This window comes from Polypterus senegalus, chromosome 6 (assembly GCF_016835505.1).
Source record: "Polypterus senegalus isolate Bchr_013 chromosome 6, ASM1683550v1, whole genome shotgun sequence".
NCBI classification, from domain to species: Eukaryota; Metazoa; Chordata; class Cladistia; order Polypteriformes; family Polypteridae; genus Polypterus; species Polypterus senegalus.
Genome location: NC_053159.1, coordinates 134,378,731 through 134,399,023, shown reverse-complemented (window position 1 = coordinate 134,399,023; position 20,293 = coordinate 134,378,731). Strand labels below are relative to the sequence as shown.

At 34.3% G+C, this 20,293-nt stretch overlaps 1 protein-coding gene across 7 annotated transcripts in view; it reads right to left on the bottom strand.

The window, feature by feature from the left end:
• Positions 1-20,293, bottom strand: part of synrg (synergin, gamma) — a 100,633-nt gene that overhangs the window by 19,984 nt on the left and 60,356 nt on the right. For all 7 annotated transcript variants that reach the window (XM_039757263.1, XM_039757262.1, XM_039757264.1 and 4 more), the window contains 2 exons: positions 18,618-19,664; positions 3,170-3,748 (listed from right to left, as the gene is read on the bottom strand). In XM_039757263.1, the coding sequence (XP_039613197.1) occupies positions 3,170-3,748; positions 18,618-19,664 (1,626 nt within the window). The remainder of the gene's footprint in view (positions 1-3,169; positions 3,749-18,617; positions 19,665-20,293) is intronic.

The following is a 20,293-nucleotide window of genomic DNA, read 5'->3' as shown; positions in this document are numbered from 1 at the left end:
TTTGTGTTGTTGGGACATCCAGCTTCCACTCTACTCATCAACACAGTTAGGAACAAGCTGAAATTTCTTCCCACTTACAATCATTAATGGTTCCACTTGCCTTTGTTCTTCTTTTAGTGACAGTCTGTCATTTTTGTGTGGAATACACGGTCATCACAGCCTGATTTGTGAGACAGAGGCTGACATTTATGCCAATGTATATAAAGAGGTGCACAAAGAAGCAAAGTGACAGGTTTTGTTGACATATTTGCAAATGGAAGTATTACTCATTCACATCAAGAACCATGCAAAAAGTTGCTATTTTTCACATTTACTGCTTCAAAGTTAGGGTTGTGGACAAACTGATTAATACAGACTTCTTATTTTTTATTTATTGAAAAGAATTTGGTGTGCTAGAATATCTTCAATATTATAAACCTCCTGAAGGTGTCCAATCTTATTCAATACAGCTACCTTCTGTAAAGAATACCAGTTTAAATATACTTGCGGCAAGCCAGTGGCTAATTTATGGTGAGGCAGATTACGTTTTAGGGGTTTGGGTGAAATGGTCTTAATTTGAGTAATGAATGATTTCCCCCTTTGTTATTAATTATGAGTCTTTACTATTTGGTGAAGTGCTACAACCTTTCTATGAACTGCATTCCTGTCAAGGAATAGAAAAGAAGTGGTTTGTTGGATGTAAAACAAATTTTCAGGAAGGGGATAAAAAAACACAGAAAGAGGAAGCATAGCCATACCATCAACGAAATATTAACGAAAAACATTTAAGATATGTAAGTGCAACTGATAATCAGTTTAAGTAGAAACTGGTTATAAAAAAAGAGTACTTGATAAACAGATATGCTACTCATAGGGCGGCTTCAAAGAGTACAGATAGTTTGCCATTATACCCAAGTGTTGCAGGAAATAATTTCTGATAATAAGACAGGCTCACTGTTTTGATTTCAAATGAAAAACTGAACATTAACCTAAGTAGCACTTGTATAGAGTAACTTATATATATATAAAAAAAACCACTGTGGAAGTTGGGTACATTTTCCACAAATGTTAAACACAAAAGTAAACATTAAAGGAACACTCCATCCAATAAGTATATTTTTTATAAGTTACTTAGCCCTTGTAATTTATAGTGGTGGCTGAGAAAAAAAAAAGTTCTCTCTTGTTTTGTAAAGTAGATACATATTGAAATTTCCATTTCCTGCAGTGACCAATTCTGGGCATTGACATACAATGTGAAAAACATCCATGAAAAAAAGGAAAAAAAAAAAAAACAAAAAAACCCACATGTCTGCTATCCAGTCGTATGGTCAAAATGTGCACATTACTGTATATCTAAAAACTCAAATATCTAAAATATCTGCATTGAATGTCATCAAGAAAGACAACTTTCTAACAATGCAGTACTTTTGAATGGAAGGTCAGCCTTTTCCCATAATTCATTTATCACAAATTCTGTCTTCAATTTCCTTTTGACATTTAATGCAGAGTTTTCAGGAAGAAACCATTAATAATATTTTAGCAAAAAATGTTTTGTCCATACGAATGGAAAACAGACACGTGGATCAAGTGGCACAAGCTGCGTCAGGTTTTTTTGTTTTTTTCCCTTTTCCCATGGACGTTTTCACATTGTTTGCTATTGTCTAGTATTGGTCACAACAGGGTGCTGTTGAAATTGAAATTTAAATATGCAATTTATTCATGAAAACATGAAATTAAATTTCTTCTCAGGCATCACTACAAACAACATGGTATAAACTAACAAATAAAAAAGAAAATCTCTTTTGGTGGAGTATTCTTTTACAAATGTATACAGTATCTGCAGGGGGCTGTAAGCATTTACAGGTTCATTTTACATTTGAGGACAGCACGGTGGCGCAGTGGTAGCGCTGCTGCCTCGCAGTTAGGAGACCTGGGTTCACTTCTCGGGTCCTCCCTGCGTGGAGGTGTGGGTGTGTTTGTGTGTGTCCTGTGGTGGGTTGGCACCCTGCCCGGGATTGGTTCCTGCCTTGTGCCCTGTGTTGGCTGGGATTGGTTTCAGCAGACCCCCGTGAACCTGTGTTTGGATTCAGCGGGTTGGAAAATGGATGGATGGATTTTACATTTGCAGATTTTCAAGTCATCTCAAAACCAGCATATCAGATAAAAATCACTCAGACTAGAACAAACATTTTTGGTAAGGTATACATTAAAATGTCTTCTGATACAAATGCAACATGTATAACCACTTATTACTTACCCACTTAGTAATAAAGAGGTCTTGCCCCATATGTAACTCAAATAAGAGAATTGGCAAATGTCATGTACTATATGTGCCCAGTTCAAATGCCATAAAAAGCAGAGTACTACTTGGCATGAACTTAATGTAATTCTTTTTGAAATAAAGAATCATTACATTATTTAAACTATAAACCTATGACAACGCTCCAAACTGTTTCATGTATATCTGTCACATATTTAAAAAGGTAATCTTATATTACCCAAACACTTCCATGTACTGAGAAAGTACATCTTATCCATCTTCTAAATACAATCTACTCCAAACTGTGTCTGCAATGAGCCTGGTAAAATCAAGGGTCAATTTTTTTTTTCCTCTCATAACTGTTTTAACGTTATTTTATTTGTTTGTTTATCTGTATGCTTTATTTTATGTTCTTTGTACCCATAATTCCTTTACTTCTTAGGAAGCTCTTGGATCTACACTTTTTGTATGGAAACGTACAATATAAAATAAACTAGTTTCATTAAAATAAAACAATATTATTATTGTGCAATTCCCAAAATGGGAATATGTTAGCAAGCAGCTTTTTTTCTTGAAATCGATAAAAAGGTATTACTTATTACAATGTCCTCAGAGTATAAAAGGTTAAAAAAATGACTGACTTGTCCTTGCAGAAAGCATGTCTTTTTTTAAAATTTAAAACATTTAAAAAAATTGTCTTCAGAATACCACCACATTCACCGATAACCGAATGAACAATCAATTAATTATACTTTAGCCCATTTTAGGTTACTTACACAATGAACAAATTGGTTTGTGGTGTTCATAAAAACACCCTATTAAATCCTACAATATGTTTTGTACATTAAATAATGGCGAACTTACCCTTCAATATGGCTAAGCTTGGATCACAAGTAGAGGATTAAGTAATGCTTACAAATGGTTACCTACCTTGAACAGAAAGGTCAAATGTGGCCAATTCACTCTGAATCATCTCTTCACTTGACTTGACTTTAGTCTGGGAGCTGGCCATAAGAAAGTCAAATTTGCCAAATTTGGGTTTTTCACCTTGAAAGGCACCAAAATCATCCATATCACCAGATGAATGCCTGCTGCCATTCCGGGGTTTTTCTGTCAACCCAGATGACAGATTTGACGTAACTGAATGTGTACTTGCAAAGTCCCCAAATTCATCAGCTTCTGAGCTTGCCTCAGGTGGTCCAGCATCTGGCAGTTCCCCAGGCTTGGCTCCTGTAGAGGCAGCTTCATCAGTGGGAACGGTTGTCACTATAGCAGCCATGGTGTGGGCTATATTCTCAGAACTACCAAAGGATGTTTCCTTCTTGTTCAAAGCTAAGGAAGTGGGTTCTCCGTCACCCTCAGATTCAACATTCTGGTGCATTTTCACATCCTTACTGGTCAAATGTTCTTCTTGCTCACACCAGTCGTAGCTGGCAAGACTGCTCACAGCAGTGGCACCTGGATAGCCATTAAAGGTTCCAAATGGGTCAAACTTTAAATCATCTGGCTCTGCAAGAACAACAAAAAAAGATGGATTTCTCCTCAAGTCAGTGGTGTTTTATTAAAAAGGGGCTGAAAACACCTTAATCCTCACTCAAATGAACTTGAGTTCTGGTCTCAGAAAAGAAGGAAGCATGTTTATTTGAAATAATTAGTACATAGTGGCAGCATGGATCACACATTAAATAAATGGAGGGCTAAACTGTACTAGAAGTTTTTCATCAAATAAGTAATAAACTAACTCTAACCTGAAAATAAAATATGTAAGGATAGGTTAACATTTATGAAAAAAAACAAAGCACAGAAAGGCTGCTTAAATTAGATCAGCAAGCAAGTTCCAAGAGCAAACTTGGTGTTACAAGGGTGGCTTTCTCATAAAAAAATGGAAAATGGATAACAATACATCAAGTAAATGATATTTTCCTAACATGTGGAAGCAGTGACTGTTTAATGCTAAGAATCAGAGGAAAATTGTATAGCACAGAGCTACCGACATTCAGATGATGACTGGTAATGCAAGATCTATCACTATGAATTATTTTATAAGAACACTACACCCTGCAATTTCCTACCCTGGGGGAAAAAAAATGGTTCCAAACACTATCAAAGTACTTTAATGTCCTGTGAAACTTTTACATGGTCTTGAGCCCATATTTTGTCAATAAGCAATAGTCAATTTCTGCAAGACCACTTACAATAAATCAGAGTAGAGCTGGGACCTGAAGTGGGAAATCAAGTCCCACGAAAAGGAGAATGATACTCATTTGGTCTTCGTTCAAGATAAGAACTCATTACATAATTTGTGTTCATTTTGGTTTCTTGTTAGGGTGTCGCTAACTTTATGATGGGTAAATTTAAAAAATAAAATATAAAAGTTATTGATGCCTACATGAATGTCTCCTGCATCCGAACATGATAAATGTTAAAATTAAGTTCAACATTTGGGACAGGACCATCTCCAAATTTAGTGTATCTGTAGGACACAATACTGTACATATTAACAGTTAACTGCATTTAAAAAAAACATGATTTTCTTATGTTTATGGTAGTCTGTAAGGCTGTGGTTGTTGCTTGTTTGGTAAATCTTTGGCATCTTCGTCAAATTTCATCACTAAGCTAACATTTTTCAAAGCAGAGTAAAGAGGGCTTATTCTGTGTGTTTTATTGGAATATTAAATATACTGTTTAAATGCATTAAAAATTGCTACCTAAAATGTATTCGTTATTTAAATTAATTTTTGTATCATTTTGGAGGTGTTATTTGTAAAGTCATATCTGAACAGTTAATGTAGTCTTCAAGATAATCTGGGGAGGCTGCAGGTCAGTTATTGAGATATTCTTAGTGATAATTATGTTTTAATAATAGCTTAGGATCTCCTGGTAGAGCAATTAAGGGATTTCTATAATTAGGTAAATGCTCACCTCAAGTTCACTATGACTGCAGAGTTCTTCTACTTGCTTGATTTCTAGATACTGCTCCAAAATATATTTACAATATAAAGACTGTACTGTTTAAAGAAACTTATATATGAAGCTCAGTGGTTGCAGTTTCCTCGTTACGAAGTCAATTACCAAGTTCAATCATCCACCTTATTCACATGACTTTAACCCTTTGTTATTTTTGGCACTTACCAGAAATAAAAAGTGCCATGGAAGGACAAAAGATTTTCAGATATTTCTGACATCCAATTTAACGCAACACAAAGGAAGTCAAGGGTATTCCAGAGTCAATTTGGGAGTTCCAAGTAATTGCTAGCACTGGCAACGTCATCTAACTAAATGAAGGAGTTTACTACAAAGGTGGCAGTAGCTGCTAGTGCATAGATACACACAGTTTTTCTACAGGTTTTTTCTGGTACATAAATTGTCACGGCACACATGGAGATGACTATAATACCTTAAAATATACAGTAAATCTGTTGCCTCTAGCATCAGACCAGCCCTCTGCACAAGAATGAAAGAGAGAGCGAGAGATGCTTGTGGAAGACAAGCTTTTGCAGTTACACTAGCTGCAAATCAGAGCGGCTAACCTGGCAACTTGGTGATGAGAAGTGTCAGTGTGGGTGTAAGCATGGCTGTGATTCACAACCCACCTCTGCTTCCTGCTTCACCTCCACTTTTCATGCAGGAAGCTACACTTCTACAACCCACTCAAAACTCCTCCAGAAATAAGGCGTGTCTAATATAACATGCGGCAGCCAGAGTTAGTTTAATGTTAAATTTTTAATTTCTGTCTATATCTAATTTTTAACTCATTCTTCGTGGCTTATAAAGGAAACAACTAATCTAATGAAAATTACATGTGTAAATAAAAAAGTCTGTCAAATTAAAATTCAAGTACCATACAGTTAATACAGCCATGAACCTTCAAATAGTTATCACCTCTGGGGTTCAGGAAATGGGCTACACTTTTACTTTCTGTAGAGAAAAACGTTCATTAACAACCGGGTGGTCTTATTCTATAATGTGCTATGCTGCCAGATCCAGACTGTTCGGCTTGCAGGTCTTTTATATCACAAAAGGTGATGTACTAAAAAGTAACAAGGTATCAAGCATCAACTATAGTTGTGATATGTGCAAGCTATAGAAACAATAATCCACACTGCATTCTTCATAAACTATAGTTGTGATATGTGCAAGCTATAGAAACAATAATCCACACTGCATTCTTCATAAACTATAGTTGTGATACGTGCAAGCTATAGAAACAATAATCCACACTGCATTCTTCATCGACTATAGTTGTGATACGTGCAAGCTATAGACACAATAATCCACACTGCATTCTTCATCAACTATAGTTGTGATATGTGCAAGCTATAGAAACAATAATCCACACTGCATTCTTCTGGAATCACTCTTGTGTGTGCCTGTGCAAGTGACTCTTTCATTTCAGAAAAGGTTTATACTTGTGCTAACAGGAAACCCTACAGTGTTTTAAATAATGTTTATGTAGTTCTTGACCAAAATCATGTGTATCAGCAATTATGCACACAAACAAAAACAACTGTGGGGTAAGGACAAGTTTCTGCTGAAACAACTACAGCATTAAATACAAACTTTTTTCTTCAAGTGACAGCCTGTTAGTACAGAATGCCTAACCAGAAAAGCATGCACAAAAATATAGCAGCTCTGGAGGGTGGCAATCACTTCAGTGAAATCAAATTCAGGGCCAATTTCAAGCTTTATGTTTAATGCACTATTTTTTTAACTAAACTTTATGTTTTAAAGTAAACATTGATGTGAACATACTGTTTTGTTCCCTGCCAACATACTCTGCCATCTTTTTTAAAATTTCTTGTTGCTGAATATTCTTCCTAAGCTCCTTTTTTTATTTCAAAACATACCAATATACATTAATAAATCGTTCTTTAAGCAATTAGATTCAACAATAACCTCATTTATTTGGAATTCTAAACATCCACGCATCAAAAGAGCGACCCTACAAAGACAAAAGGCAGAAGGCGGCATGGCTCTACCTAACTTCCAGTTTTATTACTGGGCGGCAAATATACAGTCGATGAGAACCTGGACACAAATAGAAGAACATACACAGGCATGGACCGCAATAGAAGTAAAATCCTGCAGTACTTCTTTGTATTCCTTGCTTTGTGCTCCAATAAACACACGTTATCGGCAATACACTAATAACCCAATTGTGCTCCACTCACTTAGAATCTGGAACCAATGTAGAAAGCATTTTAAGACGGAGAAGCTTCTTTCTGTGGCACCCCTGCAAAAGAACCACCTCTTTCAACCCTCACAAACATATGCAGTTTTAATATCTGGAAAAAATTTGGAATTAACTTGCTTAGAGACCTTTATATAGACAACGTCTTTGCATCCTATGAACAATTACGTTCCAAATTTAACATTCCAGCTACAAATTTCTTTCACTATCTTCAAATCAGGAACTTTGTTAAACAGAACCTTCCAGATTTTCCTCATCTTGCACCCTCATCCACGCTGGAAAAATTATTGCTCAATTTCAAGGAGTTAGACTCCATCTCTACAATATATAAAATCCTTTTACAATCCCTTCCTTTCAAAGATCCAAGAGGACACTGGGAAAAGATCTCTCAATTAATATATCAGAAAAGGAGTGGAAAGTAGCAATGCAGAGAATTCACTCAAGCTCCATATGCAAAGCATACAATTATACAACTCAAAATTATATATCGAGCACATCTGTCTCGACTAAAACTCTCCAAAATGTTTCCAGGACATGATCCAACCTGCGAACGTTGCAACCAAGCCCCAGCCTCACTAGGTCACATGTTCTGGGCCTGCTCCAAATTAACATTATTCTGGACAAAAATTTTAATTACCTCTCAGACAGTCTTGGACTCACAATCCCTCCTAACCCATTAACAGCTGTGTTTGGGGTTCTTCCAGAGGGTCTTAAAGTGGAGAAAGACAAACAAACTGTGATTGCATTCACTACACTGTTGGCACGCAGACTTATTCTGATAAACTGGAAGAACCCAAACTCTCCTCTTTTAAGTCAGTGGGAAACTGATGTGTTATATTATTTAAAATTGGAAAAAATCAAATACTCAGTTAGAGGATCTGTGCAGACTTTTTCAAAACATGGCAGGATCTAATCAGTAATATTTTGAAATGATTTCATAAAGCACATAGAATTTGTTGATTTAGGTATTTTTAAAAGCCTTAAATTTTACACCGTTTGGCTTGCTCTCTCTCTCAAGGGTGGGGATCGATCTGTTCTTAGCATAATTCTTTTTTTTTTTTTTAAAAACTTGATTGCTATGTATTGATTGTAATAAAATTAATAAATAAATAAAAAAAAATAAAAATAAAATAAAATTTCTTGTTGCAGGAATGGATTATTAGCACTTCTGTTAAGCAGGTGATTCATTTTACAGTATAGTGGTAGGTAAAAAAAATGTAAATGCAGTTAATTACAATGGTGTCTTCTAGCTTTATACACAAAAACACCTAATTTGCTTACAACTGTTCTTTTGAATTGACAGGGCTGCTTGCTAGACTTACGACAAGATAATTAAATTCCAGTAGAATCTAACTTACAAATTTATATGCATTCTTACACATTATAGTATAGTGTGCCATGGTTTATCTTTTGTCAAAGTAACATTTAGTTAAGGAGTTGTTAAAGATATTTCATTATTAGTATACAATGGCTGTCAATGATTTGAACTGCTCCAAAATGTTTCTTAAGTTTTCAAATTGAATGTACTATTGCAATGGTTTAAGGTCTGGCTGATTGAGACATTCCCTTACTACTCTAAAGATTATTTAAAACACAGCATCAAGGATCATAACCAATATGTATGATCTTAGAACTCTCGTCTTTAAGGCAGAGCCCTTGTTAGTAGGACACCTAAACTCTGACATGACCTGCCTACCAAAATTAGAGAAGCTCCACCACTTTCAACTTTAAAACCAAGGTTGAAGGCGCTTCATGTTAGCTCAACATTCACTTGTTAGACTTACTGTTGAGGATGTTTTATATTGCTTTCTTAAACAGCTTTTAAATTATGATTTTTCCTTTACTGTTACTAAGTCTTTTTACCTTTTCCTTTCTTTATTTCTGTGGTGGTGTTTGATTTAGCTTGGAGCAGGTACATTTTCGCATATTATAGACCTGTTTTCAGATTTCTTCATACCAAATGAAGCTGTCATCACTTGCCTGCAGATTGATGCACTGCAGAATATAACTGACCTTAAACTTAAAACCACTCTGTATATATTGGCACATATTACTTATTCGTCTGTTTAAATGTCAAAATAATATGTTCTAATTCATGCTTGTCTAATAAGTGTATGTGTGCTTAATAACACTAGATGAACTGGATTTACTGATCTACTCTTATTTAATTTCCATTGAGATTAATGGTGGAGGATGGTAATTGGTGCACTTTGAAAATCTCCAATGACTTACAGAAAAGGGCGCAAAATTAACTAGTCAGAGAAAAATAGTAAGTTATTTTTTTGTCTTAGAATTTTTCTCAATATGGTTTGGAAAAAAAATAAGACTTTCTGTGCTATGGACTTTAAAATATCTGGTTCAAAAACAATGAATATCAGTCATGTAAACAAAACAACTTTGAATAACAAAACAGTGGTTTTCAATAAATTACTTTGCAGGTTGAAAATTATAGTAGAAACCTATTCTTGGAATGTGCTAACCTTGTATAAAACAAGATTCGCTTACCCATCATCACAGATTAAGAAACAGATATAAATAAATGGTTACTGGAAACCCTGCAATTAAGTGGGCAAGGAAAAAAACAAAAAGCGTAACAGAAAATGTTGAATTATCAAGTGATGGAAGGTGGTGGTGGTGGTAGCATTAACCAAAGGAATGTTTTTTTAAAATATCAAGTCACTTTTCCACTGCATGACACTTCCTGCAATAACTGTTGCACTATTAGCAATACACTTAATAATAATTAAACAAAACCTTGAATTAATAAAGGACTGGTACAGACATTACTGGAGGCCATCTGATTTTAAAAAAGTATCTTAATTTCTCAGCATCAAGATTTTTTTTTTTTTTTTAAACGTAGCCATATTGTGCATTATGTGAAAACTTCTCATGCTTTTGCCTCAAACATTTACAGCACTGAAGTTTAAAAATGCAGAATGATCCACAGGAAAGGGGCACTACACAATAATGGATTTAAGTATAAAGTAATAAAAGAAACAGACAAACCCCAAACAGCTTCCCAAGGTGTAAGGTGGAGATTTCTTGAATTTGGAGTGCAGCTGATATGCACTTGATATACTGTGAAATTGACAAGGAGCACAAACAAATGCAAAAGGAAAATGAATTCCCCCCAGAAATATTTGCAGAGCAAAGATGCATTCTTGTGGTGCATTTCTTTTGTTTATTTTTAAGAGTCAAAAAATCAGAGAGAAATCAACACAACATTAGGCGTGTCAGCTATGCCAAGTTAAATATTTATTACAACAAGAGTGGAAAGAGAAAGATCACAAAATACTGTGAGCATTGTCACAAGAAAGAAATGATTACCAGTTGTCTTTTCTCATTTTTAGAGTACACAAGGGCATGCAGAAAAAAGGAGACCCACAGCAGATTTAAGAAGGCACATTCACAGAGAAGAGTAAATCAGTACTATAAGACAACATACAGTTGCAGTATTGGAAAAGCAACAGTTGGGTGTTAAGATTCTAAAACCATACAGAACATGACTTAAAGCCAAGAGAGCCTGGAAGAATTTCAAATACATTTTGCAGCTTGGGTGCTTTTTTAACCCTCTGAGAGCTTAGTAGGGGCAATGTTAAAATCCAATAATATAAATAAATATTTATTTACATTCTTTTTTTACCATACCAGTTACAAACAGAAATGAAAAGAAAATCAAGCTAATTAATCATTTAAGGATAATGTGCTATGTGATCAGATTGTTAAGTATAATTTAGTATTGACACAGTAATTCTAGATTCAGCAATATTTCTGCTGATGCTTGTTTCTGATTATTTGACTTTTTTAGAATTGATTCCAATAATATTTCATAAATGCTATTTATTAGTTTATTTTGGCACTGCATGAAAGCATTCACAATGCCCTATTTATCATTTACTTGTAGACCTGTATTTAGAAATTGTTGTCATAATTTAATATGAGGAGTTTTGTAAACAAAATCTAAACACTAACAGATTTTAATGGAAGGATTTGATGTCTGAAATGGACATGCCAATTTCTGTTAAGCAATCAAAGGGTTAAACTCACAAAAGCAGAAAGAACAGCATTTTATTTTCAAGCATTCTGAATACAGATCATAATTTCAGGAAAGTTTTAAAGAAATCTGAAATAAAGATTTAAAGAAATAGTATCCCTTTTGCTATTATTAGGCTGTATCTTGTCAATTTCACATCTACTGACCAAAAAAGACAGTAGATCACACAATGACATTGATTTTAAAACTACAACAAGCAAACCTTATAGCATGTTTGGAGATGATTGAGATGTGCAATTATTGGGAGACATGACATTAAAACTGAAATAAGAACAATTTAAAAAAAATGTGGAGCTTAACAAAACAGATATTAATAAAAAAACAAAGTTATAAAATATACTGATTATTAAATATGACAAAAAATAGTGTTCTAAATTAATCATTTTTAAACACCATTAACCTAAAACTATGAATACTGATTCTTCAACAGATGACACAGACTGCTACAAATATTCTTTTCCTTGTAATAGTACTTCCATATGCTTAGAACAGGTGACCAAGGTGTGTCATGAATTATTCAATGCTTTTTTAAACGCTGATCCATGAAGGAATAAAGGCATAATTTAATTCTGATAAGACTTCGGTGTGCAGACTGTAAATAGGTCAGTCATGAAAAGAAAGTTTTGGGAAATTATGTATTCACAGCAAAGGTTGTCCTTTTGTTATTACTACCTCAGAAACTACATTAATCATTTACTTAATTAATTATGTTGCATTTTTAAAATTGAGTAAGGAATGAACAAATTCTCAGGTTTGGATGGCATAACAATCTAGTATTAAGTAAGTTTAAGCCAACATCCTTGATCAATCATTTCTAGGTAAATTTAAACATACCTGTACATTGTTGAGGGAGAAAGCTGAACCTTGGGCATACAATGAATAAGCAAATATGACGTTGACATCAACTGGAGAAAATATCAAGCCCATACTGCTCAGCTGTAAGGCAACAGTGACTACTGTGCCACCATTCTGACAACTCCACCAAATTTGACACTACAAATTAAACTCTGAGACACAATTTAGCACTGACCTTAAAATTTGAGAAAAAAATGAAACAAATCTCTATATATACATGAACAGTATTTTAAATGTTTTTTCAGCAGATTTCCTTGAATTTTGGTTTTATTCAATGAAAAGTCATGAGATTACAAAGAGGATGTGGTAAATCATTAATGTAATATGAAAAAAAAAAATGGTCACTGTTTAACAGGAAATTTTTACTTCATTGTGGTATCTTATTATTAAAATAGAAAAAACAGTCCATACTATTTGCTAAAACAGATTTGTACATAGATACTAATGAGTGAAAGGAGCAAAGTTACATGCTATAATACAAGGCACTGCTATAAAATAACACAAAAAGAATGGGTTCAGACAAAAGCATTAAAGAGTGTTTCATTTGGCAACCAAGGAGGAATTTCAGGTACTATATTGCTATAATGCACTGCTCTTTCCAGCAATGGTGTTTGTATTTTTAAGTAGGTGGTGGTGCTGTGATCCTGTAATATGTTAAAAGTTACATTGTGCTTCTTAAACGTCTGTTTCTAGAGATCTATATTTAACTAAATGAATAAGAAGGTGAATCCTGACAAAGACAACCTGGGGTAGACTTTTCAGTCTGTTTTTATTTTTTGGCATTTTAAGGTGCTGTTTCTGAAAGGCCTTATATTTTTTAATCTAGCAATTCTTATTAATTCTTTTGTTTGAAACGTAGCAGCCTATTGTACAGTATATGAAATTCTTTGCAGTTTCATAGAATAATCTGAATACTTTTTGTTAGTAGTTACATGTAAATGCAGCAGAGGCAGTTTCAATGCTTGGACAAAGCAGATAAACTACTTATTTCAAACACTTAATTCTATGTCTTTTTTCATTATCAAGCCCTAGATAATGACATGTGCTCCAGCCAATGGAGTAAGTGCCGAAGTAAAAATACTGATCAGGCACGTGAAAGACTATTTCTTTTAAATTAAATTAACTAATTAAATTAAACAACAAAAAAAGCTTGTTAATTGTTAATAAAACATTCTGATAAAGGTTTTTAAATTTTAAGGCAGCTTTTCAATATAGTTAAACTTATTGTAAAAGAGTTAAAATTATCCTTCATTTATCTGCAGTGGTCTTTTTGAAGGATTCTGGGCTGGCACTATTAGAATGAACGCCTTTCAGTAAACTCCTTCATTGTATCTGTGTGTGTTACTTGCAGCTTTGTTATAAACAATTACGAACTGCATTTAAATTCTAAGCTATCAGAGAAGGTAATTCCAGTCATCAGGAAGCTATATAGAAGCGGGATCAAAATTTCTCACTGTGGGGGGAAAAACTGACATTGCCTTGGTAGAGTCAGTAAATAAATGTAAAACCATTTAATTTTGTATAATGTGTTTCCACCAAATGGAAGAACGGATTTTGCCGCATCGTTTCTTGGTAGGCATGGATTATGAGAGACATACGTTTACATTAAATCAATAATATTTTAATAAAACTGTAGCTGCAAAAACAATAAAAGTATAAAAAAGTACTTTTCTAATTACAAAAAAAGAACAAAAGTTATTTTAAATAATCAAACCATAAATTAAATAGTTTTTAAACCAGTTAATAACAGATTAAAAAATAAAATTAAACCCCTTCCACAGATTACTCCCTTCTGCAAGGGAGCTAGGTGATCATTATTCTGAAGCTGAGCAGTAGGCATTAGCCAACTATGAACTTTGAACTACATTCTGGTATGCATTAGGAAGTGTGCTGACACGATGTGCCATATTGAAGGTACTATAATTTTTTTCATATTTGACATTTTAAGATTAACAGATGGATAGATAAGCAATGGTCAACTATGTAATTACTGTATAAACATGTACAAGATGGCTGATATATATTGTGTGCCATTATTTCAGTAAGATCTTACAAAATATAGACGTGATAAGCAAGATATAAAAATATTATGTGTTAAGTAAAATATATAAACATTAAAAAGCAAGTAAGATATATGTGGAATCAAACAACAAAAAGTGCACAATTTTCATCACAGAGTACATTTTTTCACTGAACTGAATTATTATGTAACCAATTTACAAATGTAATGGAAGTCTAATAGAAAGGATTTGCAATCATGCACATTATTGGTATAACTTTATTTCTAGTGGAAATAAATCACTCATACTTCTTCAGCCTGAATGGTCCCAACTGTATGTTTCTTGCACACTTAAGATTTTTGTTTTAGTTTTCTTGTATTTTGAGATTTTCTATGTGTAATTCAACATGAACAAAACAAGACCCAGTATTAGTGCTTAATCTGTAGTAACACAGGAATGCACCACACATTGAAAACATTTTCATTTTAAAGATTTTCTGTCCACACTAGCACTATTCTAAAAGTATATTATCCACTCTGAAAGATTGAAAGAAAAAAAAAAGTTTACTGGGCATGCTTGGGGGGCACTTATGGAGCAAACCTGAAATAAATCAAAATTCCAAAAGAACAAGGAAAAACAAACACTTTGTGATGACAGATAAAGAAGTACAACTACTTTTAAAAACTATAAATTAATATAAATTTGTCAAAGCCTAGGGAAAAAAAAAATACTGCGGTTCCTATCAATATAAATACCGTGAATATTCACAGTACCAAACAGCTAATTCAGAGACCTAAGGAAAAGACTAAAGATGAGATCACAGTAGCAAACTGTGGTCAGTGCCTGATTACATGGCAGGCGTGCATTATCAGAATACACTGTTCCTATCTACAATTCAATGCGAGAACTGACATTTTCGATTTTCAATACTTTGGAGGGTGCTTACAAAATACTTTGCTTTTCGTGGCTAAAAACACTTTCAGCTTGGACAGAAGGCTAAAATAAATAAACAAATACATTAATCAATCAATCAAAAAAAAAATGCGTTTTCAAATTTAGCATGGACAAGGTCATAGACTGATATTGAGAATGCTGTATGTGTTTCAAAATGCAGAGTCACAGTAAAGTTAATTAAAAAAGACTCTTAAAAATGTAAACGCTAAGTACTAAATCTTGTACCTGAAACACCATTCAATATATGGTTAACTATAATTTTATAAGCAGCAGAAATTCTCTTTTACTGAGGCTATGGTGTGCATTATGGCCAAAAATACTGAGAATCTAGTATCTACAACACCTTTGAGTATATTGTTATTACTAATTTAACACCATAACTGCAGGTAGAACACTGTAATAGTTCAGTCTACTTTAGCCCCTCCAACTGAGTTTTGTAACATAACCACAAACATTATTTTCTCAAAACAAAAAACTACACTCCATATTCAAAAAAAGATACTTTCCTTAAAAGGACTGCCAGAGGACAATGTATTTTTAAACTGGGTGGCTAAAAATGAATGCTTAGGAAATTCTGTTTATTTTTAATTAATATAACACTGGTAGGTAAGTTTTAGAGAGAAAGCCAAATATTAAATCAATTTAAAGAAGGAGGAGGAGAATATGCAACATTTTAGTGTAAAAGAGTTGGTAGAACATTTATGCAGCCTAATTTTCACTTTTATCATTAAGAAATATACTAACAAACACTTTTTTCATGTTTGTCAATTTCTACCCACATTTTCTAATAAAATGTTGCTCAAACACTTGTTTCCTAAACCCTTTTCTCTTTATAGGCTTTCAGGGTGGCACAGCTTCTGACAGCAACTTAATTATCCAGAATACGTTATTTCCTTCATTCTTCTTATTCCTCTTCTCATGTGTGTTATATGACTAACTGAACATAGTGTATCAATTTTCATGCTGCACGGCACAACACAACACAACCACCTGTCTGGTACTGCCCCTCTCCTCAGCATACATAAAGCAATCTGAGCATGTGTAAGGCACATATTTCTGTAAACATCGTTTTCTTTTTACTGACTTTCAAATGAGACACAAACTCATTGTTAATATAAAGGTATATGGTAAAATAAGAGCTTTCGTATAGAATTTAGTGTGTCTTTTATATAAAGCATGACAGTAGTTTCTTTTTACAGTTAAAAGATATGCTACTAGGCCAACCAGCTCCTCTAAATTGGCCATTAATAATATGTGAATGTGGGGGTGGCTGTGTGTTATGTTTGCCCTGTGATGGACTGGCATTCAGTCCAAGACTGGTGTTCACTGCCAAAGGCTTCCTGTAATGCCTTCATGTATGAAAGAAGGTTTAGGAAACAGGTAGACAGACAGTCTTCTTTGACTTTTAGGTCTTAAGGCCTGCAAATAGACTTAGACCCCCCACAAACAAAGATTTTATTGCATGTAAAATTACAAAACCCCTTAGTTTTATGTACTGTAGTAAAAACATTTAAGGGATGCCAAGGATTTGAAAAGATTTAGGGAATTAAAAGATAGTAAGACCTAGACATACCCAATGCCAAAATCAACGATGAACTAGAACAAAAGACCAAATAAAATCAATGCCCCAAATGTAGAGAGGAGAAAAGAGATTTACACAAGCAGCTCCTGAACAGAAAGTCTAGCTCATATTTTTCCTGAATATCTTTAGCCTGAGTAACTCCACAACCTTCTAAGTTTCACATATAATCTCTGTGGACATCATTCTTGTTTTGACTGATGACAGAAGAAGAAACAAGTTTAATTATATGGGATTTGTCTAAAAGGTTAAGTGCAGCCACTAATATTTTTACTGCTTTTGCAAGTATAAATGAGTTAAAGAAAACAGGGAGAAGGTCACAGACAGTAAACTGAAAATATCATTATGCAATGTACTCTCTCAAAGTTCAGTATAATATAGTTTTCAATTTTTAAACGTCAGATATTGTAGATTTTACAAGTTTTTAATTAAGGGTTTTTGTTGCAAATCTGCATATGTAAAAGATTTAAACAAGGAATTTCACATTCTTAAATTACAGATTTGAACAAATTTGAAAAATACTCATTTTTCCCAAAGGGAAAACCCTAAACTGCTTCTTTTAATCAACAGAGAAAAGTATACGTTCCTTATGGTTTACGGGTTACTTACAATTGGATCCTATTCTCAAGCAAGTGTGAAAATTAGCCAGGATTAAAAATTACATTGCTGGTGATGAAGGAGAAGAATTTTCATGCAAAGGGTTTGGCTAATTATGTATGTCAATATCTTCACTTACAGAATGGGCAACTAAATCCTCAAGAAAATTTAATGTTTTCACAGGTTTGTCAGGGTTTTTCTTATAAGAAAAAAACATTTGAGCAGCATTAGTCATAATCAGGTGGCTGCCACAAGATGTTTACAAGACAAAAACAGAAGTAGAATAGGACAGATGTAGAAGACAATGAAGGATTAACATTTTTTTTCAGCTGAACTGAGGTGTGGAGATTTCCAAGTGGTAGAAAGACCTCTTTGTTAAGGAAAAAGAAGTCTATTCTGTTTGGCACAACTTGTTTCCTTCACAAATCTCCTTTGGAGATGAAAATCAATTGATCAGATGTTTATCAGATGTATTCAGTTTGTATTGGATCATAATTCCTCACATCTGAAATGTTTACAACCTGTTTTTTAATATTTCAGTTATAATTATCTGTATTACAATAATAAATGTATATTTGTAATGAAATATTAGTTACCAAATGCCAAGCTTTATTTTGACTTCAAAAGTTGGACATTACCCCCAAATCAAGTGCTGTATTCAGTGTTATGGGTTTGAGTCAAACTCCTTGTGATTATCTATGTGGAGTCTACAAGCTTTCCCTGTGTCTACATGAAGTTTTTCAATAGATACTCCAGTTTCCTTTTCATGCCCCTTAACATTTTCTGTGTTAGGTTAGCTGGCAAATATAAGACAGTCCTACTTTATGCCTGGTGCTGCCAGGATAGGTTAAACTTAAATGAGGGACAATGAAATGGTCTAAATAGGCTAGGGAATGTTATGCTATCCTCTGGCAGCTACAGAAGGAACACTTTTATTTTTATCAGCAGAAGGATCTGAACAGAGGAACACTATATTTCTTACCACATCGGCATGGAGACAAACTAAACAATGCCCATTGACAGTTAAATGTAATACTGAAAGCAGAAAAACACAAGAGAGTGAAATGTTCTCAAAATAATAAAATATCCATTACTCTAATGTTGTGATAGCATTTGCTTTCACCAAAGCAAGCGCACAAGTTCCTCACCTGCTGCTGGAGGTTGATGACCACTGACTGCTGGCAGATCCAGTGAGCTGTCTGACATGACATGTTTGAGATCTCCACCAACATCTGAGAGCTTCATGTCCAGCTGGACAGACAAAGCATCCTCTGAATCTTCCTTTCCCACACTGCTACCCCCAATAGAAGGTAGATCCAGTGATTTGACAGAGGCAGAGTCCTCCTTCGTCTGCTTGAAGGACGCCACTTTGTCCACCAAACTCCTATCTGAGACAGATAAGGTAGCTGACAATTTGGAAGTGGACTGGAAGTCTGCAAAGTCATCAATATCACCCTTTAATAGTGATACTCCTGAAATAGTAACACCTCCATCCTTAGGGTCATCAAAGCTTAAGGAAGAGGGTGCTTCTAAGGAAAACTGTTTGAATACATCATACTTGTTCGACAACTGTTCAGACTGCTGTTGCTGCCACTGCTGGGGTACTTCTCCCAGAGCTATAGATGAAGTACTCACTTTTGACTTCTCTTCTAATGATTTTTCATCAAGACCACCTGAAGAGGGGGCCCCTCCAAATGCCATAAAGTCTGCAAAGTCATCCTGAGCATCCTCACTGCTTGAAGCAGCGACCACAGATGAGGTGCCAAACAATGTGAAATCATCAAAGTCATCCACACCACTGTGGATTTTTTTGTTGCTGGTTCCTGCCATTAAAGTGGGCACTGAAGGAGCTGGTAAAGTAATAGGCTTAGCCTCTGTTACAGATACTTTACCAACAGAACTAGCTGTGACAGTGGTGGCAACAGCAGAAGATGACTGTGACATTGATGATGATGACCCCAAACCATAAAAGAGATCAAGGTCTGTCATGTTTAAGGGCTGTTTGGGTTGAGGAATAGTTTTACTGGGTGGCAATTGTTGTTGTATAGGCTGGTTGTGAAGAAACGGAGAGGGGAAATTTTTTGGGAAAGTCTTGGCTGATTCTGAAGGCTCTAGAGGGGAGATGCTGTCGGCTGTTTTGAAGTCTGTGAAGCCATCATCAGTGCTTGAGGACTTGAAGTCTGCAAATCCTTCAGCTACCAAAAAAAAAAAAATACATGTTTAAAAATAGGCAATCGAGTATCTTATTTTAACAGCACAATGAGTACAGCAAGAGATGTAATATATTAGGATTTAATTCAGTAGTCAAATTCATTTTGTTTTATCCATTATCCATTACAATGCGAGTTCTTTATTTTGAATGTATGCTGGAAGGTCATGAACACAGTCAAAATGACAGGACATTATACTAAGCTCCACACTGTTGAGCAGTATTTACTGACATCTGGGGGATCTGATGAACAGTGTGCACATTTATGAATATAAGTGCAGTCCTTTATCAATTTAATCACTCTTAAACATAAAATGATAAATAATTCCTAATAGCTTTATGAAAAGATTAAAAAAGGCTAACAAATGTTTTCACACAACATTATTGTTATGTACACAGCAGATAACTTTATCCAACGTGAAAACATACAACAGTCAATGCTTTGTGAGAAATAATTCTTTTTTTTATTTTGTACTTTGGACTTGATATAACAATGCAGTCTTAAGTATATTTCCTTTTGATTTCCTTCAAGGAATCAAATAAAAATGTGTCGTTTTAATACAGCATTGATACGTGTTCCAAAAAAATCCAAAGCAAAAGCAAATATCAAGGAAA